At 45.9% G+C, this 25,979-nt stretch overlaps 10 protein-coding genes across 10 annotated transcripts; 7 read left to right on the top strand and 3 right to left on the bottom strand.

The window, feature by feature from the left end:
- Positions 1-2,547: 2,547 nt before the first annotated feature.
- N7478_009332 (putative PB1 domain protein) lies at positions 2,548-4,494 on the top strand (the record flags this gene model as incomplete). Its single annotated transcript, XM_056925546.1, has 5 exons — positions 2,548-2,562; positions 2,618-2,767; positions 2,831-3,166; positions 3,219-4,391; positions 4,465-4,494. 5 exons carry the CDS (start codon positions 2,548-2,550, stop codon positions 4,492-4,494), a joined length of 1,704 nt encoding a protein of 567 aa, XP_056774916.1.
- Positions 4,495-5,717: 1,223 nt separating this feature from the next.
- Positions 5,718-6,566, bottom strand: N7478_009331 (uncharacterized protein; the record flags this gene model as incomplete). The annotated part of the gene is made up of 1 exon (XM_056925545.1): positions 5,718-6,566. The coding sequence occupies one exon, from the start codon at positions 6,564-6,566 to the stop codon at positions 5,718-5,720; it is 849 nt and encodes a 282-aa protein (XP_056774915.1).
- A 540-nt stretch (positions 6,567-7,106) lies between these two features.
- N7478_009330 (GNAT family N-acetyltransferase) lies at positions 7,107-7,790 on the bottom strand (the record flags this gene model as incomplete). The annotated part of the gene is made up of 1 exon (XM_056925544.1): positions 7,107-7,790. One exon carries the CDS (start codon positions 7,788-7,790, stop codon positions 7,107-7,109), a length of 684 nt encoding a protein of 227 aa, XP_056774914.1.
- Positions 7,791-8,240: 450 nt separating this feature from the next.
- N7478_009329 (rRNA (cytosine-C5-)-methyltransferase RCM1) lies at positions 8,241-10,084 on the top strand (the record flags this gene model as incomplete). Its single annotated transcript, XM_056925543.1, has 2 exons — positions 8,241-8,438; positions 8,525-10,084. The coding sequence occupies 2 exons, from the start codon at positions 8,241-8,243 to the stop codon at positions 10,082-10,084; spliced, it is 1,758 nt and encodes a 585-aa protein (XP_056774913.1).
- A 113-nt stretch (positions 10,085-10,197) lies between these two features.
- On the bottom strand, positions 10,198-11,681 carry N7478_009328 (uncharacterized protein; the record flags this gene model as incomplete). Its single annotated transcript, XM_056925542.1, has 4 exons — positions 10,198-11,171; positions 11,232-11,300; positions 11,364-11,486; positions 11,561-11,681. The coding sequence occupies 4 exons, from the start codon at positions 11,679-11,681 to the stop codon at positions 10,198-10,200; spliced, it is 1,287 nt and encodes a 428-aa protein (XP_056774912.1).
- A 1,456-nt stretch (positions 11,682-13,137) lies between these two features.
- On the top strand, positions 13,138-15,452 carry N7478_009327 (GMC family oxidoreductase; the record flags this gene model as incomplete). Its single annotated transcript, XM_056925541.1, has 2 exons — positions 13,138-13,505; positions 13,562-15,452. 2 exons carry the CDS (start codon positions 13,138-13,140, stop codon positions 15,450-15,452), a joined length of 2,259 nt encoding a protein of 752 aa, XP_056774911.1.
- Positions 15,453-16,990: 1,538 nt separating this feature from the next.
- Positions 16,991-17,284, top strand: N7478_009326 (uncharacterized protein; the record flags this gene model as incomplete). Its single annotated transcript, XM_056925540.1, has 1 exon — positions 16,991-17,284. One exon carries the CDS (start codon positions 16,991-16,993, stop codon positions 17,282-17,284), a length of 294 nt encoding a protein of 97 aa, XP_056774910.1.
- A 907-nt stretch (positions 17,285-18,191) lies between these two features.
- N7478_009325 (LysM peptidoglycan-binding domain-containing protein) lies at positions 18,192-20,124 on the top strand (the record flags this gene model as incomplete). Its single annotated transcript, XM_056925539.1, has 5 exons — positions 18,192-18,247; positions 18,312-18,512; positions 18,609-18,740; positions 19,042-19,781; positions 19,838-20,124. 5 exons carry the CDS (start codon positions 18,192-18,194, stop codon positions 20,122-20,124), a joined length of 1,416 nt encoding a protein of 471 aa, XP_056774909.1.
- Positions 20,125-22,252: 2,128 nt separating this feature from the next.
- On the top strand, positions 22,253-23,446 carry N7478_009324 (uncharacterized protein; the record flags this gene model as incomplete). Its single annotated transcript, XM_056925538.1, has 2 exons — positions 22,253-22,784; positions 22,941-23,446. 2 exons carry the CDS (start codon positions 22,253-22,255, stop codon positions 23,444-23,446), a joined length of 1,038 nt encoding a protein of 345 aa, XP_056774908.1.
- A 276-nt stretch (positions 23,447-23,722) lies between these two features.
- N7478_009323 (phytanoyl-CoA dioxygenase family protein) lies at positions 23,723-24,888 on the top strand (the record flags this gene model as incomplete). Its single annotated transcript, XM_056925537.1, has 4 exons — positions 23,723-23,969; positions 24,018-24,108; positions 24,208-24,649; positions 24,739-24,888. 4 exons carry the CDS (start codon positions 23,723-23,725, stop codon positions 24,886-24,888), a joined length of 930 nt encoding a protein of 309 aa, XP_056774907.1.
- Positions 24,889-25,979: the final 1,091 nt, after the last annotated feature.

Raw genomic sequence — 25,979 nt, 5'->3', positions numbered from 1 at the left:
TCTATGTTTATATATAGCCTCGAATTATATGCATTTGTTAAAATGAGTGACCCACCACTGCCAAGGTAAAGAGGTTAGATTACATGGAATCCTGTCATCGTCGTCATTCTTTCAAACTAAAGTCATATTAGTTCACTTTCAGGGCCTCGAAAGAAGTATGCAAGTGTGGAGCCCTGGAGTTTGAACAATCAGTGAATATAGGAAACTTACAGGGCCTGAAATAGAAGCCAGCCACCCGCATATACTTATGTTCATGTGTTCTGATAACTCCACCTGCCGGCGCACTTGTACATGCAAAAACTACTACTAGCGCCCATTGATATGCCGTCTCTGCCTTATGATAAAGACCTGCAGTGGCCTGAGATGGATGATCTACTAGTATGCACACTACTACTCTCTTCCAAGGTTCGAGCGGAGTATATATGCACCTCTTGGTGGGTCCCAATGGAAACATTCTTCTAGATATTCTAACAGTGACATAGTAGTTTCGTTTAAATAAAAATAGCACACATCTATATTTATACCCGGTATCCGCCCAAGCGAGTGATTTCCCAACATTAGCTTCAACCTTGTAAACTGACAGGGATTGAAAAGTCCCAAATCGCGTTGTTGTAGTTTGACCCGGCGCTGTGGGTGGGATCAGGTGATCCGAGAGGGAGCTTCTCGACAGCTTCAACCTTACCTCTCCTACATGAGAATCACGCCCAAATTCGAGATTAACTTCCGCCACATTCAAATTTCTCCATTCACGGAGTCTCACCGACCGGTACCGTTCTTCCAAAGTCGTTATCGCTCCATTAGTGGCTTTTGCCTTTCCCCGAAAGAGTATCTCAGGAGCGAGAGGGAATCAAATTCCCCACAAGATCATGAATGCTGGTCACTAAATAAAGCACTCGAAGCGCCGTGGCGACTGCACCAAGTGGGCCTTAAACCAATGAGAAGGCTTGACGCTGCAGAAGCACAAATGGTCGATCTGGACGCACATTCTTCCGGTCCCCGCACGGAAATTCGGGGAGGGCATGGATCCTCGCGGCCCGTTCGCTCGATCCAACCACCAACCCTGTCGTCCTAAACGTCGTTCCCTTGTGATGGGTCCCGGTCCCACAGTTTATCCCCGACCCCCTCTTCATGGTGGAAATGAAGATTTGAGACGCAGCACCAATCATAGGAAGAAAAAGGGCAAAGTGCCATTCTCCTTCTCTGCCAACTCTACCAACTCCATCAACATGGAAGCTCAATTGTGTAACAGGGACCCTGATTTCTCACCCGTGGTACTGGAAAACTGTTGAGTGGAGATCGTTCAGGGGACTAGACAGGGATGTTTATTTATCCTGCTTCAACTTTAATACCTCAGTCTTGTATAGTGTCATACACAGATATGCCTTGTGGAGACAACTCTCTCTCTTCGACAATCAATGCACGGCAGCCGATGAAAAAGATCATATAATTACCCACTCACAGACATCGACCAGGAAATTGGCGACTCTCAAATCTGATTGATCCGAACGTGCATAAATTTCCTGCAGGTGCAACGCAAGTTATTTTTGGTCCATCACTCTTCGGCGCTTCCCCCCTCGGGCTAGTTAGCCGTTCTAGTAGCTTTGCGTTAGGTATCCCTGCCCCTCGGTGCAGCCCCTCTGCAGCTTCCGGCATTATCGTGGGATTCTGAGTTTTCTATTTTTCTATTTTTTCTTTTTCGCTCGCTTCTTTGTCTCGGTGTCTGGAAACTCTTCCTCCCTTTTGCTCTTCCCCCCCCTTTTCGCCGGTTCTCACTTGCCCCTGTCCCACGTTCTGCCCCATACGCCTCATGGGGCGCTTCCAGGTTGTTGGGATACCCACTTCGCGGCGTTCGCAACCTGGGTGCTCCATCCACCGCGATCGGAGGTGAAAGACCACACCACCTCCATCCATCCTCAACCACACGTCGGCGATCTTGGTACTTACTTTGGTAAGCCACCGGACCTTCTGAGAAAGTATCGTTGGATCGCGTGATTCTATAAATACATTTTCGACTATCCATTTCCTTGGTTCCCCCTCGTGGGCCAGGCCACACGGGCTTACAATAGCGTATGATTTGGATTCCAACCTCATTGATTATCCGTATACGAGACCTATCGCAAATTACCGCGACCTATCGTATCCTATCGCATCCCATCGAGGGTTCACAATTAGACCCCTGACCCGCTATCAAGCCGTCCTGCAGCTTGTCCCTTCGAAGAATCCTGTGTGACTAGTCTTGGCATCATTTCTGAAAGCTTGGACGCTTAATACTGTCATATCGGGATTTTGTGCCAATTGGCTTGACGGATTATAATAGTAGTTCAGAGCTCACCTCAGATGTCAACGGTGGACTTTGCTGAAGACCCCGCCAAAGTGTGATTTTTCCCGCCCCGCAGCCGATCAGCGGTGTACACACTAGAATATAACCTTTTGTGTGCCATCTGAACAGGTTGGGTGGGAAACGACATTTAGTTACGCCTAACCCCACGATTCACCCAAACAGGGAGTTGCCATTTTCCAGCAGATTACCTGGACTATTTTGGCAAAATGTCAATGAAACAAGTAAGGGACTGCAGGAATATAACTTCTTATTGCGGCTGGCGCTAATAATATGCAGGAAATCGAAAGTTGGGTTGCTGCCCTCGATGCCTATGATAACCATGAGTTTGAAGAAGCATTACGGCTCTTTGAAGAAATTCCCGACACTTCTAAGATTCTATTTAACTGTGGAGTGATATATGCGACTCTAGGCGAGCACGATAAGGCAGTATGTTGATTGAAGCAATATTCGATCCGAATTTGCACCAGTTGTTAACCTTCTACTCCATAGGTTGATTCTTATCAACGGGCAGTTGGTCTGGATCGGTATCTCGCCATCGCTTACTTTCAACAAGGAGTTTCCAACTTTTTATTAGGCGACTTCGAGGAGGCACTGGCAAATTTTAACGACACATTGTTGTACCTTCGGGGTAATACTTCTATTGATTACGAACAACTCGGCCTTAAGTTCCGATTATTCTCATGCGAGGTGCTGTTCAACAGAGGTTTATGCTATGTCTATCTGCAACAATTCGAACCGGGCATGAAAGACTTGCATTTCGCAGCCAAAGAGAAGGTTACCGAAGATCATGAGGTTATCGATGATGCTATACGGGAGAACGCAGATGTATGTATTGCCAGTTCGAATATTTCTTAACATTTTGCTAATTGTTGAACAGGGGTATACAGTATTCTCGATTCCCGTGGGGACACTATATCGCCCCAATGCAGCCAAAGTAAAGAACCTCAAAGCGAAGGATTATCTGGGCAAATCCCGTCTTGTGGCTCAATCAGACCGAAACCAAGGGTCAGAGCATCAGTGGAGGCCAGTCGTCATTGATAAGACTGTATTTGAAGACCGAGAAGGAATGTCCTACGCTGCCACGAACTTGGTCCACAAGAATCTGAGCAGTCGCACTCGTCAGCAATCAGAACCACCATTGAATCGCGACGTATTTCCCCCAACGCCTCCTGCCGATGACTGGTCCAACGCCAATGGATCCACATCAGGTAACCAGGGACACCAACGAACTGCTTCGCTTCGCAGTGCTCGACCTCCACGATTGGACTTGGAGCGAACGGGTGCTAGTTTAGATCGTCGACCTAGTGCTCCAGATATTGCCTCATCACAGCCACTTGTACCAGCCCCACTGATACCAGGGGCTACCGAAAAGCCTCGGCTTGGGACCATACGGACAGCATCAGAGCCTCGTGGCCCGCCATCGCGGCAACAGAACATGCGTGGAGTTGCACCGGAGCCAAGCCGTGCTTGGTCCCAACAATCAGAGGCGCACCGCCGGAATCAAAGTGAATCCGACTTTTCGCCTAATAACGATTATGGTCACCCCGATCCCCGCGAAGCATACTCAAACTCCCGACCCCTTCACAACTCAGGCTATGGTCGCTCAAGTCGATACCAACCCCCGCAGCTCATCAACGAAGAAGAAGAATATGGCAGTGACACCTGTGATGCAGAGAACGCTGGAGAAGGTGGATTTGACATCATAGACAATGATCCGAATGGCGGTGACTCTCCCAGTCGACAACGCCGAACTCGCTCCCCAGCGCGCTTCTCGCGACGTGCAAACTCGAGACGACCAGAAGTGCGAAAATTCCGAACAAAGGTCCACGCCCCAGATGATATCCGGTATATTATTATTGGACCAACTATCGAATTTACTGAATTTGAAACTCGAATTCGAGAGAAATTTGGGTTTCAAAACCCACTGAAGATCAAGGTGCAAGATGATGGCGACATGATTACTATGGTGGACCAGGAAGACCTGGATCTGCTACTCAGTACCGCCAAAGAAGTTGCTCGACGAGAAGGAAGTGAAATGGGCAAGATGGAGGTAAGTTACTTTATTTGGTTTATTTTACCTTTCCTTATCCACCAACGAGCCAAAGATACTAATTATATCGCAGGTTTGGGTTGAAGAGCGATCGATCAGTTGATGATGAATTACGACTGTGTTTTGCTTATGGCATTTGCGGCCTTTCTATTGGAAAGCCTATGATTTTTCTTTTTCTGTTTATACCCTTGAATTAGCATGAGATACACACTGCATGAATGACAATTGGTAGATATTTGATGTGTTCCCTTTTTATTCATTTCGAACTCCAGGGCTCCCCATGTCGTATATTATCATATATCCTGTTTCAACTTTGCTCGGCTGCGAGCACACTCTTTCCCCCTTCTTAGGTATTTTGGTATCTGTAGGTTTGATCTATGTCTAGATGAGTACATAAAAACTTGAAAATCAAATGCCATCATCCTATTCCTCGACGCCACTCTTATTTACATACTCAATCCATGCTTTACAAGTAGAATGTAAGGAGTTATAGTCAACCAGCCCTCGAGCCTCCCCATAGGGCTCCAGAAAGTGAATCGCAAAAACTTCATCAGTATGCCAACCAATATGACAATGCATAAGCCATGCACCCGGGTTATCAGTTTTGAACCCAACAACCCAACACCCCGATCCAGGAAGCATAGCCATATCGCGACGAGGAATATTAGTCAATGTCTTTATATCTGAGGAACTATAAGTCCTAGTACCTTGAGCCAAAATTAAGAAGTCATGTTCGTGCAGATGAATTGAGTGCGGGACAGAATGAAATGTTTCAGTAACGACATAGGACCATTCATTTGCTCGGGGGTAATTCAATTACTCCGCTCTCTTTGGTAAAAGACGTATCATTATTCCAAATTTGAAGTAGAGTTGAATTGTTCCAGTAAGCCTGCATCGAAGTGCCATTCATCTTCCACCGGAACAGGCTCCGAGAATTCTCTCCTAATGTAACTGGCTCGCTTGAGTTGTAGTATGGCAGAGAGAAAATCCTAACAGTTTCCGATCATCAAATGGACTTTAGCTCTGAGGAAATGTATGACGAGAAGACCGATGCATTTCTTTCTCTATGGACAGTGGCTTATGATGAAGTCGGATAATGGGGACATTTCTTCTAACTTTTATGTTCGCGAGGTCTCTCAAGGCGATGACGTTTACTATTCCTTGTTATGGAATGCGACTGTTGAGGACGGCGCTGTTCCTATCTCTCTGCGTTCTACTAAACCGTCTACATGGGAAGATTCATTAGATTATTATGCATCAAAATTGTCTTTTGAAGGTCTATTGGTAGCAGCCCAGTACTTATTTACACATTTCATATTCTTCTACCTAGGAAAATCCAGTCGATGAAGTCAAATCCGCTTGCCACGTCGCTGTCGAGCCAGCTCGTGTATGAACGAGGGAAACCAACATTCCCAATACCGCAAACTCCAGCTTCAACTTGATACTATAGACTGAAGCCTTGAATAAGACTTGAGCAAAATAGTATCCCAAATATTCTAGTACCAGCAATGCGATATCCATAATAATTGCCACAACATTCACAGCAAGTAATTCGTATAGAATCTTATGCCGTCGCTTACTATTATCACCATCAAAACCTAGACGAATAATCCGAACGGTATCCCAGATATAAACCGAGGATATAAACATTTCTTGAAACGTGAACCAAGTTATCTGTAGTTTCTCGATGACATCGAATCCATGGGACCACGATTTATTTTGTGGTAGTAAGCTTGCACCGCAGTTCGTGATGATGGTTGGACTGACGATCAGTGGTGTGCTGATTATGATTAGCCAGCGTACTATGACTAGCCGCGATGTATTCTGGGAGACTAGGTGGAGCCGCGAGTATAGCACGACTGATTGGTTTGGGACCATGAAGACGAATCCGATATTGGATAAAAGGATACTGAGCCATAGTGGTGTTAGGTTGAAGAATTGAAAGGCTGAACCGAGGCAGTCGGGGATTACTCCGAGAACGGTAGAGGTGATGAGTGCCCAGAAGTATAGACTGCGGTATCGTTTGAAGTTCAGTGGGATGAGGATCATTAATTCGAGAGCATTGTATAGTGCGATGGACATGAAAATAACTGCGCTGATCCCTAGAGCCTCTGAATTGTTACCCACGCCATTCATAAATGACGAGTCGGGGCCCTGTTCAGTGACCGGTATCATGATGCTGCGCGGGAGACGCGTTAGGAATTAGGTAAATGGTGTTTGTAAGAGATCTTCGTTCTTGAGGCGCATTAGCTTTTTGTTCTTGGCTGGATAGCTCCATTTATATTTCGGTAGTGAATAAATAATGTGGGGTAACGGGAGTTCTAGGGAGAATCCAAGCCTCAAATAAACTTGAGCTTTCAGTTCCATGGGATTGGGGAGGCTCGTATACAGAGGAGAGTTCAAGCGAAGTGAAGAGATGTGGGGAGGCGATATCCTCGACCGCCACTGACGCGGGGAGAGAGCGAGTTTACCCCACACAGTTTTCTTTTAGGTCCAATCACCAGAAGATCCAGCTTTTGTCTTGTCGCGTGGGATATGTCAAGTCTATCCAGTAATTCATTTAAGTTTCTGGGAGAAAGGAGCAGAATAAAGTGATTGGTGGTTCCAGATTGCATGCGTCAATAATTTCCCAACCCAGACTTAAACATGGTCTATGCGTAAAGGCTCCAACTTCCTGGGAACTGGAATTGAGAAAAGTATACTGTACTATTGAATTTAATGGGATATATCTATCCGTTTAAACATCCCTACATGATCAATCCCCTCTTCATCCCATTTTCCAAGTTCCTTATCTGTCTGAAATCCTAACCCGCCGTACATCTTCTCCACGTCCACCTGGGCATGAACAAGGACTAACCCTTGCCACTTCTTCAAAGATGCACTTTCATTAGATTCAGCTGCGAGCTTAGCAGCGGCGTCGTCAATCTCCCTCGCATGGCTGCTCGCCCAAGCTAGTGCTATCTCAACTAGACGTCGTCCAAGGCCCTTCCCACGATACCCAGGCATGACCGCCACGCGCGTTAATTTGATGCATGGCTCATGGACCCAGTCATACTTCGGTAAATTTCCCGTAGATGCAGATGCGGTATCAGGGCATGTGAGTAAATCATGAGGTGGGTGTGGAGGAGGCACGAGTCGAATCACTGCAATTGGGTTTGTTGTCTCGGACTCGGACTCAGACTCGGAGGCATATAGGACCCATTGCCAGCTTCTTGCGTCGTCGGAATCGATTTCTCCTTCTGGAGAGCAGTTTTGTTCGTCGATGAATACGCGAGTGCGTACGATCATGGCATCGTTGAATACTGGTGGGTTGGCTGTTGTTTGGTTTGGGAGAGATAGTTTTGTTTTCCTGCCTGGTGGTGGTTGTATCTCCGTTGTCCATGGTGTGTTGTCTGCCATTGTGTAAATAGGACTATGACTGAATTGCAGTCCCAATTATGATTTGAAGGTATTGGTTAACGAATGGAGTAGGGGGAGAAGAAGGGGATTGGGGTTCCTTTAGGAAGACGGTGAGGGTTTGGATTGGGGAAGAAGGTGGATCGAGTGTTGGTAGATGCTATGACAGCGGCGGGATCCGACCTGACTTGTAGAAGGAGATCACAGTTCTTCATCAGCAGTGAATAGTACCTTGCATTTGATTCAAAGACATATCGTGTTATATTCCAGTCTAATTGTATTTATATATCACATTTTTCTCTCAAAAATCACACTTTTATGACTTTTAGTCACCACAACAGATTTCCACTATGTAAACCGATCGGTGGCCAATGCAAACAGAGCAAACACCATCTTATCGGCGAAATTTGTCGCTTCAAGAAATTAAAGATTAACAACAGTTGCACATCTCCAATGTCCCTCTACTTTGATGCGGTCAACATTCTGACCGAGCCAGCATCCGGTGGCTCCTTCAAGTCCCGTATATACAGTGCTCGAGACCTACGTGCTCAACCCGCGCAGATCTATGCTTTGATCATTGAAGCATCAAAATGGGACCGGCTGTTAGCTGAGGTGATTGATCGTTCTGAGCTACTAAAGGTAGAACGAAAGGTAAGGAAACCAAACCGTGGGCATGTCATTACATGATGCCTGATGGTTGAAGATTGAACAGCCGTGATTAATATTGTTTTATCTAGTTAACACCCCTGCTTGCACTCCTCCTCGTCCATGATCTCTTGATCGCGAAAAAGGGTATCTCTGCCCCCACTGCCCATACTATCCGGCAAAATGTTGAGAGGCACAAGGTCCGATTAAAGGCAGAGTTTACGAAAGCGCGCGTGCGCAGGGGCTGTGCGACTGTTGAACAGCTGAAGGCTGCGGTTCTAAGGGAGAAGAGGGAATTAAATGGGACGGATGATTTTGTCTATCCGCGCTGGGTGCGCGTGAACAATATTCGGTCTTCGCTGGAAGTACAATTGAGTACGACATTCTCGGCTTATCGTCGTGTTGATAGTTTGGCGGAATTGGCGCAGGTGGAGGACGATCGGAGTGCGCGACAGTTGATTTACATGGATCCTCATATTCCTGAGCTCGTGGCTGTACCTTATGGGGCTGATTTCACTTCCTCCGCGGCTTATAAGAATGGAGAGATCATTCTGCAAGATAAGGCATCTTGTTTCCCTGCTTATCTTCTGTTGGGTGATCGTGGAATGAAGGATGCGTGGCAGGGTCACTTGGTTGATGGCTGTGCTGCGCCTGGAAATAAAACAACGCATATGGCATCCCTTCTTGCAAAGCAAGAAAAGCAAAAGACACAATCGAAGCAAATTATATCCATGGACGCATCGAGAATGCGATCCAAAACGTTGAAGAAAATGGTGGCCCAAGCCGGGGCGGACAACATGGTCACAGTGCTTCAAGGTCAGGATTTCCTAGCTCTTGATCCGATGGATTCTCGCTTTGAGGAGGTCACGGGTCTTTTATTGGACCCAAGTTGTTCTGGAAGTGGAATTATCGGCCGCGACGATGTTCCTGAATTCACACTGCCCCAGGCTGCGCCTTCCCAAGCTCCCAATACACAGGGGAAGAAACGAAAACGCCCCGCAGATGATGATCAGTCGAAAGATCAGCAAAAGAAGGCTGCACCAATTGCTTCAAATGTCGCACCGGACCCGGAGGACGAAAATGATATTCCCAGTGGTACTGTTGATCAGGAGCGACTAGTGAAGCTCTCGAATCTCCAAGCGCGAATCGTGGAACATGCTTTGACTTTTCCCAATGCAACACACGTCACTTATAGTACTTGTTCTATCCATCTGATAGAGAATGAGTCTGTTGTGGAACGTATATTGGCATCTAAGGTCGCCAAAGAGGGCGGATGGCGCTTACTGCGACGCAATGAGCAACCGGATGGACTGCGCAAGTGGCAACATCGTGGAGTCCGGCGTGATAGAGATCCTGAGACAAAAGAGGAGGTCGGGTCTGACTCCCTTTCAGTGGACCTTTCAGACGAGGACCTGGATGCTTGCTTGCGTTGTTGGTCTGGAGACGCAGAGGGACTTGGCGGATTCTTCGTCGCTGGATTTATTCGTGATCCCCAACTTGCATCTAGTGAGGCTCTAGCTCAGAGTCCTCCTCATGTTGATGATGCGGAAGGTGTCAAAAACAACAAAGAAGAAGAAGAAGAAGAAGAAGAAGAAGAAGATGATGATGATGATGACAGCGATGATGATGAATGGGGTGGCTTTTCCGATTAAATAGAATACTAATCACATGTATCATAGGAGAGCTTCAGAGCTCCAGAACTCCAATAATTGCACTAGATTCATGTGGTATCATAACTCCGCCTTCGTAAAACTGCATTGATAATTCAGAGGAAGTCCCTGGATTGGTTTCGTGCACGTGGATGACTGCACATATCCAATTTCACAGCACCCATTATAACTTCACACGGACCATTGGGATCTACTTGCTGCACCAATAGTCGCCATTGCCCTGAACGGACAATCCAAGGCCCCTCTTCTGTTCCATCTGGACGTTGTCGTTTGGCAGGAGGTCCATCGCTCTCTGATTCACCGGCAACGAACAGACTTGCGATACGCTGAGAGTCCCGCTCACCGTCAATGACGATGTCTGTCTCGCGACCCCAACGTACTTTGAGCGGAAGACCAGAAAGCTGGCCCTCGGGTAGATTGAGCTTCTTTCCAATGACCTGTACCAAACTTGCCATGCGAGACTTTGTTTTTCCCAGAAAGTCGGCCCGCTGTCCTGCGCGACTGATTATCGTAGATTCGCCAACGATTTCCAGGATCAAGTCGCAGGCGGTATCGTCCGCAAAGGGGCGTGTATACATCACCAGGCCACTCGTCATCATTGGGTGTACGGAGTTTTGGGCTACCTGCACGCCTGACGGGCGAACGTCTTCCAATTGTAGGGTGATTTCCGATCGCTGGTTGAATGGGTTGACGCTTATATTATGTGGTATCAGTCGTTGCTCTAGGCCTCGGAGGTGGAAATAGCGACAGTCTCGTAGGAGCTCGGCGCGGTGATCTTCATTTCGAATCTTTAATGGGTAGCCGCGAAGGAGATGTAGGAGTTCGGCGAAGACTTCGGCGGATCGATTGGGGACGCTTGGGGGTACGATTGCGGGGGGTCGGAGGAGTCCTACGCGTTCAAGGCCGGGGAATACTTCTGCTGGGGAAGCGAAGAAGGCTCCGAATCCGAGGGTGAAGAAGTTCGGAGAGTCACCGGGACCTGAGAATATATCGCGGGGGATTTGAAAATGTCGGTCGCCGATTTGAATGAAGATCTCGGATTCGAATAGTTGGGACATTAATCGGGGTACTGGCTTCGTCAGTGATGGTTTCTTTATTCTGGGTGTAGAGGAGAGAAATGGAATCCTACAAGTGTAGAATTGTGAATCGGCAAATAGCTTAACGAACTGTGTGCCATCTCGTGGTCGGACATGATAGCCTGCGAAGTTCGCATTAGTCTTGATTCTCAATCAGCGGGATGGGCATTAGGTCTCGGTGTCACCTTGTAGATGTCTCGCGATCTCCTTGAATGTCTCGGGATCACGATCGATATAGAGAGTTCGAATGTTTGAGGAATCGGAGGTCCGCATTTGCTCCTCGAAGAATCGAGAGAAGTATGATGGTGCTGTTGAATTGAATTGAATCAGATCAGCTTTGCGACCACGTCTTATCGTCTGTTCTGGGGCAGGCGGCACTCACCATCCGAGGCAATTGATGCGCCGGAGAGACGAAATAGCTCTGAACCAATCTGGATTGAGAAGACCTTCTCTCGCGGCAAGGTGCAGGCCTGTTGGCGCGTGGAGTCGGACGCGTCCGCCATGGTTGAGAGGTGCAAGCTTGGGAAGCTCTGCCGATCGGGGAAAATCAGCAAATCTGATACGTGATACGGCTAAATGGCTGGCTTTACCCACGTCACGTCAGGGATGAGCTGCGTAGATCTTAGTTTAATTTATTTTGAAATGTGATGTATGACATGATCTGGGGTTGACAGCATTTTGAGGATGTGATAATCACAATTACTGTTGAGAAAGCACTTGACTCTGAATAGTCGTGTCCATATTATTATATGTGTCCAATGCCTATCCTGTGATGTTCTCAACTTGAACAGCTTACAAACCTTGGTAGACAAGAACATTCAGAATTACTAGTAGTGAATGTTTATACTCAACTGGTCCGTCTCTATCACTATACTTAAGTGTATTGATCAAAAATAGTACTTCCAAGGTTATCTGTATACATAGTAGCTCTATTGCTACTGTGCTGTATACTTCGACTTGGCCTAGCATGTCCTAAGCTTGGAGACTAGTGCATATGGCATCGGCTTGAAATTCCACTGCTGTAAAGAAGTATATAAATTGATTTATAAAGCCACACTGTAACCTAAGACTGCAATGTGGAAGATGCTATACGGGATACTCTATGATACTAGTATAAGCCTGCATGTCAATTGGGTACATTGACTACATTAATTAGGATATTGACAGTAACAATGTTCGAATGCCTAGGTTAATCTCATTTCACACCTAGACTTCGTTCTAGCATTAAACATTACAGCAATTTGTGTGCATTTACTCTATACATACTTCATTCTCCATATGTAATCACCTCGGAAGTTGTCCCTATGGCCTGGCACCAACCTGACATCAATCTGACACCACCAAGACTCTTTCACGTTCATCATATGTTGTTCCACCATCTCCACAATTCTCCTCCCCAACAATCTTCGATCGAACACTTTAATAATATTTTTTGATATTTTTTATGTATCCGGACACTTCTTACCCCTTTTAGAACTGCAGGAACCCTGAATGGCGGTCACATGGGGTCGAATCTCGGCTATTACGCTTTCTCCTCTCCACACCATCCACATCACCGAACGATCTCCCCCCCCCAAGATCCGACCATGAGTGGCTCAGGTCTCCAAGACCCCACTGGGCGGACGAAATATGGATCAAACCATGCTCCGCAACCGAGGCTACTTTCCACCATGCACCTTCGATATAACTGAACTAACACTGGTTTGCTCTGATCGCTACTATCTACGGTGACACTACATCGATAGCCTGGTGGGGAAAGTTGCCTAAGCTACTCCTTGCCCAGCCAGAGCTGGAGTGTATATCCCCGCTTCTCTGGCAATTTATGAATCCGGCCATCATTTAATTCCAAGTCACCTTTTCGCCCCGTTCAATGTCCCACGTCGGGCTTTTGACTTGATATATCTGTCCTGGTGACCTGTGGTGTCTAGCGCTTTTCGTCTCTCGCATCTTGTTTTAATCATGGCCGACCAAACATTCTCAACTTACATTCCAGAGGAAGTACCTCTTCCGCCTGCTCCTGACGCGTCGTTTTATACCGAGTCCCAATGGAGCATACTGTTTGCCATTGCAGATGCGGTTGTGCCATCTATTCGGACTGCCCCTCAGTCGACGACAGACAAAGTTATCTCGGCTGCGGAATACGATGCAGTTCTCAACAAGATCTCGTCAATTATCCCTGGCCCGGATTCTAAAACGCTCGCTGTAAAGCTCTTGGAAGAGAGTGTATCGACCAACCCCGTGTTCCGCGCTATTGTGGAACGTACCCTTGGAAGTGCCGTGCCCGAAGACGGTAGAAATGGGTTGGGCATGATTTTAAACGCTCTGAGGTATGTTGAGTGGTTGCCATATTACAATAATAACTCAGATCACTCACAATTACTAGTACCCGAGCTGGTTCATTGATCCTGACAGGGTCGACCACTCCAATTGATCAGCAACCCGTTTCTTTCCGTGAGAAAGTGATTGTAGGATGGGATACTTCCAGACTTCCGCCTTTACGTGCTATTCACCGTGCCTTGACTGCTATTGTCAAGAAGTCTTGGGTCCTGGCTAGTCCTAATGTGAACCAAATTTTAGGCTTTCCTCGTGTTCCAGCATATGGGAAGCCCGCCGATGGTTTCCCATATGAATTTGTCCAAATTCCTCCAGGTGATGGGCCCGAGACTATTGAGGCCGATGTCGTGATTGTAGGCAGCGGTTGCGGTGGAGCCGTCACTGCGAAGAACCTCGCGGAAGCGGGCCTCCGAGTCCTCGTTGTTGAGAAGTCTTATTCATACTCACCTAAGTCGTTCCCCATGTCGGGGAATGAGGCTTATAATAGTATGTTCGAAGGCTCGGGTGCTGTTATGAGTGATGATGGCTCGATGGCTATCCTCGCCGGTTCAACATGGGGTGGTGGTGGTACTATCAATTGGTCCGCAGCTTTGCAAACCCAGGCATACGTGCGCCAGGAATGGTCCGATGAAGGTCTTCCTCTCTTCACATCTTGGGATTACCAGAGAAGTCTTGATCGTGTTTGCGACCGAATGGGTGTCAATACCGAGCATGTGAAGCATAATCGTCAGAATAACGTGATTTTGGAGGGCGCGCGGAAGCTGGGCTATTCAGCCAAGACAGTCCCGCAAAATACAGGCAATGAAGAGCATTATTGTGGACACTGTACAATGGGCTGTGCGTCTACTGGTAAAAAGGGTCCGACCGAGAGTTTCCTCGCGGATGCCGCGAGAGCTGGCGCCACTTTCATTGAAGGATTCAAAGCCGATAAGGTGCTATTTGAAACCAATAGAAGTGGTAAGAAGGCAGCGACTGGCGTGAAAGGAACGTGGACTTCACGAGATCAATATCTTGGGTTTAGTGGCAGTGGAGCTACTACACGAAAGGTGATCATCAAGGCGAAGAAGGTAGTTGTCTCATCTGGTACACTACAAAGTCCTCTCCTGCTCCTTCGAAGTGGTCTTAAAAACTCGCAAATCGGTCGCAATCTCCATTTGCATCCAGTGATGGGTGTAGCGGCTCTCTTCGACGAGGACACTCGCCCATGGGAGGGCTCAGCATTGACTACAGTAGTTAATGAATTTGAAGACCTTGACGGCCATGGTCACGGAGTCAAGATTGAATCCGCAGCCATGATCCCTTCGATCTTTATCCCTATCTTCCCTTGGAAAAACGGATTAGAGTACAAGATCGCCGCAGCAAAGATGCGCCGGAGCACAAGTTTCATCACTTTGGTCAAAGACCGAGATGGTGGTCGGGTCTTCCCTGACCCTACTGATGGACGTGTACGTGTTGACTACACAGTCTCCCCTTTTGACAGACGTCACATTGTGGAGGGCGTAGTCGCTGCGGCCAAAATCGCATACATCTCCGGCGCTAAAGAGGTCATCACAACTTCTCGCGAAATCGATCCATTTATTCGACCTGATTCATCTGACCCAGATGCCCCGGAGGGGACGAATGATGCTGCGCTGCAGAATTGGATTACAGAGCTTCGTCGCAAGTCACCGTTGAATCCTGAACGTACGCTTTTCGCTAGTGCCCATCAAATGGGTACATGCAGAATGGGCAAGTCACCCAAGTCCAGTGTTGTTGATCCTGACTGCCAGGTTTGGGGCACTGAGGGTCTGTATGTTGTCGATGCTTCTGTATTCCCCAGTGCTAGCGGTGTAAATCCAATGGTTACCAATATGGCTATTGCAGACTGGGCGAGTCGAAACCTTGCTCAGGTCATGACAAAGTCATCAACCAGTGAACACAATCGCATGGCTCGTCTGTAACGATTTCTTATCTTGTAATTATGACGAATTTTGTATTTTGTTAGTGATTATTAGCGTTTGATTCCTTAGCTTATGACGTCGAAATCTAGATCAGGCATACTTTTGAACCCTTAACCGACACTCAATGAATCAACTTGATTATTTTTAGTTGAATCACTTTACACCCAAGATTATTGATGATCGCCGGAGACAAATGAACTTGAAAAGACAAAGGAAGGAATATTTTTGACCAACACTTTGGACTATGCCAGTAAGTACATTCTAAAAGAAAGAATACTAGTCTTTATGTCTCGAAGATATCATATCTGCAGTGCTTGAAATGGTATGATTTTGAAGTTGAACTTATTCGCGATATAGTACCTCTATAACTTCAAGTTGAATATACTACTACTATGTAGTAGACTTGGGGCCTTGTTGATATTATCAATGAGTAAAGCCTTCACGGAAAGCGGCGTGAAGTGAGCACATAGTATTAAAACAGAGAGCCATGTTGAGTATCACTACCCAGCTCCACATCATTCATCTTGGAACCTGCTTCCTTCTCGGGTTCCTGAGATGGAAGCATTGTGTCAGGATTTCAAGGCGTGGTAACGCCCAGTAGAGTCTCTCTGGTATTTGACATAATAGTAAACCCCCAACTAGTCATATACCCATAATCACGAGATAGCTTATCTTCGAACTGAGACTGTTGTCAAATAGGGGTCGGAGATACTGAACCGCTGGCTCTGGACCTTTACCCAGAGGCATAAAGATACCGGTTAAGCTCATAATTCGCACCAAAAGAACAAACTTTTATCACTGACCTGTTGAAATGGGGGAAGAGTTCTGACTATATAACTTGCGAGTCGAGGTGGTTTGTCCACCAGATCAGAAAATTATGTGTGGAGCCAAACAAGGTGACTCGTTTACCCTGGAAGGCGAAATGCTGTATCTGCCTGCTGGGCAAGGCATCAGTATCTACAGTCTCTGTAAGTTGTGTAAAACTTGAAAGGCTTGTTTTTGCCAGAATAATCTGATGGGTTAATCGTTGATCTTTAGCTTCTGTTCTACCACTGCTCGCGGCAAAACAACGCATGGGATGACAACTGATTCTCTGATCGCGTGCCCTGATCCACATTGCCCTTCAAAGTTGAAGATTATACGTACCGGAATAAGGACATTCAAGCATTCGGATACCACTGTCGTGCCGTTGAATAACCCAGCGGACGACGTGACTGCGATACAATGAATCTCAAATTCTACTCAAGGCTAAATTTGAAACATTCGAAGAGCTTGAAGGCATGCACTGGCATGTGACCATCAATTGATCATGATCATGATTTTGTCTAATGAAAAAAGTTTGTTTCAATACATACTAAGCCCCCTCTACATCATTGCACGAAGGCATCCTGAGGGGAAACTTTCAGCCTCAGTGTGTGGCTTAAGTACGGCTGAGCGGACGGGGAGCCCTGTTCTCCACACTCTTTGGTTGTATGTACTTGAAGAATCTTTACGGCTGACTATATGGCAATACTCCATTCTACGTGGATAATCGCACAATGACTTTTACTGAATATATGGACTCTTTCCAGGACAAGTATGAGCTTATCTGCCTGGCTGATGAAGATACAGATGATTTTTGTCTGGATGTTGAAGACTCGTGGAATATCACGAACATGATTCTTCTGGATGAAGCCACTTGGCCAACATTTACCAACAAATTTTACTATGATGTCTCTCAGTATTATGACTGGAGCTGGTATCAATTTGAGAATGGTACCTGTGTAGAGCCCTTCGACGATTACTTCCAAGATACAACCGTTTCAAATAGTCTAAACCAGCTGGCCGCGTAGGATTACTACTTAGATCGACCCGCAGCCATCAACAACAACAACTATGGATGGGCTGAGCCGTTAGAGTGGGATGAATATCCATTGGAAATTCAATGTTCGTCATGCTTTTTGCAAAAATTCAAATAGGGATTTGAGAGCCTATGGGGTGAAATTTGGGAGTATGTACAATGACCTATGTCCAAAGCCTATAAGGCCTAACGATAATGATTCAGTGGAATTTCCGAGTAAATATGGACAAATATACAAAAGAACTACGACATAGATATTGAAATTATTCCCGCGAACAACTATACTGTATATGAAAATATCAACATCACCATTTCCACACCTGATGCTATTACTACGATATGTCCTTAGACTATCACAGTATCGCAAAACACGACAATAACTTGTTAGCAACTTGCGATCGCTTACAACATTCCAACTGCCGGAATCCGGAATCTAAATAATAATATGTATTGCGACTGGGTGAATGACCAAGATGTCTACACACCACTTTCCTACCCAATTACTGTCGTCTCTACTAACGGGGCATTTATCAACGTTAGTGATTATATCTATAATCAAGCCAATTTCACTTTGACCTAATTTATGACCTAGAATATATATATTGGCTCAAGACAAATCGCGGACGGCGATGCTATATATGTGGGCCCTCCAGGAGGTCTCTATAGCCTGCCCTCCGCCACGGCCTCGGCAAACTCTACCTACACGACCACAGCATACAGTCTTTCTGCATCTTTTTTTTTGATACAACCCTAGCTGACCCGGTATTTCTAGTATCCCGGTATCCCCAACCCCATCAGGCACCGCAACCAACTGTAGTGTATACTATCTTGTCAAGGATAATGATCAATACGGCATCATTTGTGAAGGTAATAGTCTAACACTGGCTAGTTTCCTTACCATGAACCCGTCTGTCAATACAACCTGCGGAAATCTAGTCGTCGGTATGGATTACTGGTATATCTTTGTTTACGAATTCTAAAACTTGATAATATGCTAACAAAAGACAAAAATAAAACAGCATTGCTACTGTTAATGGCACAGCCCCTGTAACCTCCAGCAACTCCAACACTACGATATCTTTTGTCAGTGCACCCACTACCACCGTTACAGGGACAACATCTAAGTATTATAAATGGCACACCATTGTCTCCGGCGATACCTGCCAAATAATTGAAGCGGAGTACGGAATCACTCTTGATGTCTTTAGGGCATTGAATACGTATATTGATAGCAACTGTGACAATCTTTGGGTTAACTACACTTACTTACTGTGTCTCTGGAATCTCGGAACCTTCTAGCACCGGGAAAAGCACAGCAACGATTTCATCCACATCACAATCCACCAGGGCTGCAATCTCGACGACTATCGCAAGTACGACTTCCACCTCCACATCTGCGACGTCTGTCACAACGCCGACTCCGACCCAGACAGGCATGGTGAGCGGATGTACGAAGTTCTATGAGGCAGTTAGTGGTGATGGATGTTACGATATCGCCGAATTATTCGACATCACGCTGGATGAGCTCTATGAATGGAATGCGGCGGTCGGTGATAGCTGTAGTGGATTGTGGCCAGATTATTATTATTGTGTGGGGATGTAGATTTCCATACATCTATCAGCTAAATAAAGGTCGATGTCTTCTATTTCTAGTTAACTACCGGCCCTAGACCCTAAATAACAAAATAATAGCTAACGGTTTCTAAACATTACCTACCCATAGAAAACTGAGAGGCCGTATTTTACTAGTTGGGACCGCCTGGAGGCCCCTGGTTTTGTACGGTACACCCTCCCTGCGGCATTGCTAGGTCTCGTAGCTAGGTCCACGTTTGGGTGGGGCGATTCAGGAAATTTCGGGGTACAAAGAATTTCCGACCATGGATGGCCCGTTCGCGTCGCCAAAATCCATTTCCGCTTCTCCTTCGCTCGGGCACCTCAGAACAAGGGAGAAGAACCCTGGAATCTCTATCCGGGCGTTTTCAATGCCACGATACATCTGATCATCTTTCCTCTGCTACTCAGTTTGGCCTACCTTTGGTATCAAAATACCGAAACTATGTCTTCATCTTACGATGAGGGAATAATAGTCGCCGAAATCACCACAATTTATAGCCTACTTCACAAGCTAAGCTACTTCAACCGACCTAGGGACGAGATATTTCCTTTTAACGAAATTGCATTCCCTCCTGCAGGTGGCCATGTTATTAATGAGGAGTTATGCTCTGAGCTCCACATCGCCCCGGAGGTGGTATCTCTTATGAAGAAGATTCCCTATCCTGTTGACGGCTATCATAAGCCGCTCCTGTGGCAATCCCGCGCGTTTGAATACCTTTATGACCAAGAGATTAAGGATGGCCGTGATCCTGAAAATGCTGATACGGGCGATGACGACGCGTTAAGAATAGACTTTTTAAAACCGTGGGAGGTTGCACTAACTTGCTGGATGCATATGGATGATGGGATTTCGGTTATTCTGAATACTAAGTCAAGTATAGATACCCCCTACTATATAAGTTTTCAGGACTAAACTGACCACTTTAATTAGATATTATTCAAATTATTGATGAATCTGTGGAGAATTTCCGGGAAGAAAGTACAGCTTACCATGCCCCTACCTATCTCCAGGGCATTATCGATGGCATTCGTAATTTAGAATCCATCTATCGTCCCAGTGGATCTGATATGGGTTATCTTGAGTTTCCGGGGTCACTGGAGCAAATTGAAATAAAGCGAATTCTGATCGAGGACTATGATTGGGGTACGGAGGGATTTCGGGAGGAGGATTGGCGACGAGAGGGAGAGGAGATCTGTAATAGGGTATGTGATGAGTGAGGATTAGAAGGGGTGCAACGGAAGATTTAGAAGTCTGAAAATACCTTAAGGAAAATGTCAACAATACCTTGCTTGTCACAGTTGTCTTTATCCGTATAGTACTAGTAGAGGACGAGCGCCTTTCAAGAAGCTTAGATCCCTGGGTGGGAGAAGCCCTATCTATGGGAGCGAATGTGATCCAGCGACAAAAGATCCAGCGACAAAAGTAGAAACGCAAAAAGTGAATTTAAAACAAATAAATGTCTCTAGGTCGATTTGAGTTTCTCTGCCTTATGCTCTTTTGAAGAAGAAAAGTTGATCATTTTCTTATGATTGATGCCCTTGTTTATACTCGAGGGCGTGGGATCTGACCTCGCTAGATCTTCGGGATCTGATCTCCACATGCGCTGCTAGCCCGACCACCAAAACCGCTCAAAATGGTCCATCAAAGAGTTGCGTCTAGAGGCACTTTTCATGCCTCTCAACTGGCGTTGGATAGTAAGAGCCCTGAAGAGTTAGAAAACTTGTGATCTCCCTCTCACCTGAACTTACTAATTGAGAGTTTAGGAACGACCAGAACCCGGAGGCGCCTGCGGAATATATGAAAACTTTCCCTGACTGTCGAATGCGTATGTACAAGCAGAAATCCGCCCCGCACATTTTGCTGTACTCCCACGCCTTTTTCTATAGGCATAACTTGCGCCGGCCTCTCTTCTGTTGCAATAATTTCTTCTCCACGCTGGCGTCTTTGATTGTTTTGAGATTCTCGCCATTGTCTTGACTAGATGGATATTCCTGGCTTAATGAATGGGCAAGCTCGATTAAATTTTTTAACTAGTTCATTCCCTTAAACTACTAGTAGGTTTTAGCTACACTTATATACTCTCACCTAGCATTTTTTAGAGCCCCCCTAGATACTACATCTAGCATATAGTATTCATGTAATAAGCAGATACTTTACATACAGCCAAGCCATTTACCCCTATATTTACAGTCATATGACCCCCACTGACAGCTCAGTGGAGGTCTTTTGACCCGGGTTCTGGGTTACTATACACTGGCACTGGCAGGCCTCAGGCCGACTCGGATGTTGCACAAACATCAGTCTGGCATATATAAATACGCCCTTTGTACCCGTGGACAAAGTCAGCTAATTCTTCCAAGTCACTATTCACGGTCTTTCCTTTCTCTTGCTCTAGCAGATGCATCATATGTTGAACAGGGTGCTATACAGGGCTCAGGGCTCAGGGCTCAGTCCTCATCATATATAGTATAAAGAAGGAAACGAATATAAAAATGCATCATGATCCAGAGTACTACCATGTGGCGGGCCGCCGGGACGTCGGGATGTGTGGGGTCGGACTTCATTACGCGCGAATAAGATAGATTTTGACGAGAAAAACTCGGTACATTAAACCAATGGTCGGGTTGCCGAGTAGCTCTGACACGGTGGCTTTTACGTACAGAGACCCATAATTGTCGGCATACGATTGAAATCCTGGAAAAGACAACAACTGACGGAGCCCACCCGCATGAAAAAATTACAATGGGGCTCCACAATAACCTCGGAATGAATGCCGATGCACCATGGCCCTTCGTTTGAAAATGCCATTCTCTCGGCCCTAGTCACCTTTGGTTAACCACCAAACTACAATCGGGCAGACTTAGCCATCTTAAGAAATGGCGACAATCTCGAAGTCGAAATCTCATTGTCAAGCTCGAGAAACCAGAATTCATAATGAGTTCCAGCACCCTTTTGATTTCAGCTTGGTATGTTGCTTCAGGGTAACCTACAGTCTGAACTTGACATAAACTAACTCTATTCAAATAGTCTCAAAAGCTTCATATTGTAGTTGCTGGGATATGGTTTGTCTTCAATAGCTCACTGGGTTCTTCCATTGCATCTGGTGCTCATGATGAACTCGCTGCCGATTTTGATATCCCTGGCGATAGCATCAAAATGGTGCTGCCAACTTCTCTTTACATGGCAGGTTTCACAATAGGTATCTACAGTTTCAAATGATCCCTATAGTAGCGTACACTCATATACTCACGACAAACAGGCCCTATCACTTTTGGTCCCTTGAGCGAGCACTTCGGTCGGAAATCCGTACTAATCGCAACATATTCCATTTATCTCATCTTCACGATGGCGTGCGCATTAGCCCCGAATTTCCCCGCACTGCTCGTTTTTCGCTTCCTCTGTGGTTTCGGGGGCTCTGCACCTAATGCTGTATTGGGAGGCCTATTTTCGGATATTTACGCGGATCCTCATCACCGCGGATTGGCAATGTCGTGGTTCATGTTTGCTACCACCTTTCCTCCACTTTTGGGACCTATTATCTCTGGCTTTATTTCGACTATTACCTGGCGATGGTCTTTCTGGGCAGGGCTTATCATTGCGTCTCCTGGATTTCCAATGCTTCTCACAATGCAAGAAACATATGTTCCAGTTTTGCGTAAGAGGAGTGAGGGTGCCAGTGGCGAGAAGGAGATGGCTCAGACCACTCATTCTGGAACAGATGGTAAACCATCTCTTTGGACTGAAGTTCTTACAATTTTGAGTCGTCCAGTCTTACTATTCACCAAAGAGTCCATCGTATTTTGCTGTTCATGCTATCTTGCTCTTATCTATTCCATTCTCTACCTCTACTTCCAGGCATACCCTATCATCTTTCAAGGTAAGCGAAATCATATTTTTGTCAGTGGTTCATCGAATTGTTACTAATTGACTCAGATCTGTACGGACTATCTGCTGGAATCAGTGGATTGGCTTTTCTTCCAAGTAAGAATACAAATCTCTCCATTTTTTTTGGTCATATCTAACCAGCTTCTAGTCTTACCCGGGTCCATCCTCGCCTTTATCGCCTTCTTTTTATACAGTAGATACCACAGCAAAGCATTGGCAGCTGGGCAAAACTGGGCAACAAGAGAAGAGTATCGACGCCTCCCACTGGCTTGTGTAGGCGCTCCCGGGATCCCTATAGCGTTGTTCTGGCTCGGATGGTCATCGAAGCTCTCCATCCACCCTGTCATGCCGATGATGTCTGGGATCTTCTTCGGATTCGGATATCTTCTGATTTTCATCGCTCTTTTGAACTATTTGACCGATGCTTATAAACAATATTCGGCTTCTGCGGCTGCCGCGGCGAGCACCTTGCGCTCATTCTGCGCAATATTCCTTCCGATGGCTGCTAACCCGATGTATTCAAAGCTAGGTATTGGTTGGGCTAATTCGCTGCTTGGGTTCTTTTCGATCGCGATTGCTGTTGTACCATTTGTTTTTATTAAATATGGTGCTTGGATACGTGCAAATAGTACATTTGCGCAGCAGACTCAATGATAATTGAGCCTCTAAAATATTAGTCCTCTTGTTCTGTCCTTGAGACTTCTTTCCCAAAATAGAATAAGGTTTGTGTCAGTTATCTGAACGTCCCATTTCCCCGCTGCGGAGTTAGATAGGCTGTGGAGTTACGCGAAGCTTCATACCCCCTCTCTCCCCTCTTCTTACCCGACTACCCCTGGTTATAGGTGAATTCCAAAATTATTTCAAGACAGGACAAAATCACATCCAAAATTGCATCCAATCAAATCATTTTATTTCTTTATCTGCGCCACTATGACAGTGAATAACCAGTCCCAGTCCCAAGCTCAAGCAGTGGAGATATCCGAGGAGGAGCGTCAAAATGGAAAATATTCTGATCTCTCTCTTCAGAAGGCTCTTGAAGGAATGCACCAAGACGGATTGGTTGTACTCAAGGGCGTTGTCAAGTTGGATCACATCGCAGCACTTAATCGGCAGATGAGTGCGGCTGCTGAGAAGAAAAGAGACGACCCTACTCAGAATTATAATCATTCAGTGAAATGTGAGTCTCAAAGGTATTCTGCATATGCACTGATCTAACATATGTTAGCGAACTTCCTCCAGAGACCGCCTGTCACTAAACCCGACCTTTTGTATGACGATATCTACTACAATCCATTCGTTCTACAACTAGCCAACGCGTAAGATCCCCGTGCTCCCATCAATGGCAAAGAGAAAGAAAAAAGAAAGAAATCGGCAGAAAATCAAAAAATCAAGTTTCGATCCTGACATCTCCTTAGATATCTCGGCCATAAACCTATTTGGAACTGGCTAACTGCCAATACCGCCCTTTCCAACACGGGAGGAATGCGCCAAGGAGTCCACAAAGATAACGCGTTCATACATCCTCAATATCCATACTTTTTCATCGCAAACATCCCCCTATGCTCAACTAGTATTGAGAATGGAGCGACTGAGTTCTGGCTTGGATCTCATGCACACACATCCAATCACGATCAAATCGTTGCCACAAAGCCGGAGCAGGTAACAGGGCATTATCTTATGGGTGAGCCTCTTCCTGCTATTACCCAAGAGGCGCAGGATGCGCGTCGAATGATTCGTCCTCCTATCCAGCAGACTTGTGCTGCGGGTGATATCATGGTTCGTGATATTAGGCTTTGGCATGCTGGGATGCCTAATGAGACTGACACTCATCGTATTATGCTTGGACTTGGATATCAGGTAAGTTCATATTGAAATGTCGGCGAATACTGTTTAAATAATGATATTAATAATATTAAAAATTATAGAGCCCTCATTTTCCAAATAAGAGCATGACGTGCCACCTCCCAGCTTCTCAGAAGAGCTTCTTTGAGAGCACTCCTTCAAATGTCGAAGCTCGGGCTGTGTTCTATGATGAAGATGCGTTCGAAAAGACGACTCGAGATACTGAATTCAATCTGAAGCCTGTGTATTCTTAGTCGTCCTGGCGCTTGAGTAGATGGGATGGGATGCATGACTGCTATATACTACCTAATTAGATTGAAACGAGTTGTTTTTTAAAACTCATTATCTATCCTTTGTTGGTGACATGGTGTTTGTACCTGATGGCAGTTCACCATTATCCATTCAATCTAGATACAAGAAAACACGTGTAAATGCAAAGTTTCCCGCCTATTTTTTATTCAAATGCGATTTTTTTTTTACTCCAAACCCAGGCCGGTAGGCAGAACGCGACTATGGTAAAGGCCAAGACATGATAGCGGGACCAACAATTCCTTGCCAGGCGGTATTTTGCGCAAATTGTCAATTGCACGAAAGGGATTGTGAGTAGAGAAAATTCACCTTACAGATAACAACTCAAATTAGCCTCGGAGGCCACGTTGACATGATCCCGGTCTATGTTTTAGTGTGAAACCTTACTGCTAATGGTCTACACACCAGTTAAATCAGGACAACAATACATGAACACTGAACAGCCTCGTTTGCCCACCCGCTTTGGGATACGAGTTGAACACTAATCTCTACGTGGAAAATGGGCGTTGATCGATCGGCGATCAGCATCGGCGGAGACAGAAGAGCCAATCGCCACCCGCAATGCTACAACGGCCAGGCCGTGTTGATAATGGAATGTCGATCTGGAATCCAGGGGGCTCAGACATTGGCACATGGTTAACGAATCGAGTTTGAACAATGAGAGTAGATCTCTATTATTCTTTTGGAGTAGCATTTCTATATATAATGTATTGCTGTTTGCAGGGTGATCAATGGTTTCAGAACTTGAAGTTAAATTGTGGTGCCGCTGGCTCTACAAAATAATTCGCCGAAGAGGCATGCATGTACTACTTACTTGGTACACCGTACCAGTGCGTGATTCCCGTCTCAAGATGATAATCTGATAATCTCAGTGGTCTGATTTACTTTTGCTTCTATCCGCCTGTCGCTGTCAATTGACGGGAAACAAGCCGGAAACGATCGTCGGTGTCGGTACTTAAGCGGCGGTGGCGGTAGTAGCGGCGTCATGAGTAGGATGTGCATCATTATGGGTCCAAATGGTAGAATGAATCGTATC

This window comes from Penicillium angulare (genome assembly GCF_028827245.1).
Source record: "Penicillium angulare strain IBT 27051 chromosome Unknown utg000007l_segment0_segment0, whole genome shotgun sequence".
In the NCBI taxonomy this organism is placed as follows: Eukaryota; Fungi; Ascomycota; class Eurotiomycetes; order Eurotiales; family Aspergillaceae; genus Penicillium; species Penicillium angulare.
The sequence above is the reverse complement of the archived record's forward strand: the minus strand, read 5'-3'. Positions and strand labels throughout refer to the sequence as shown.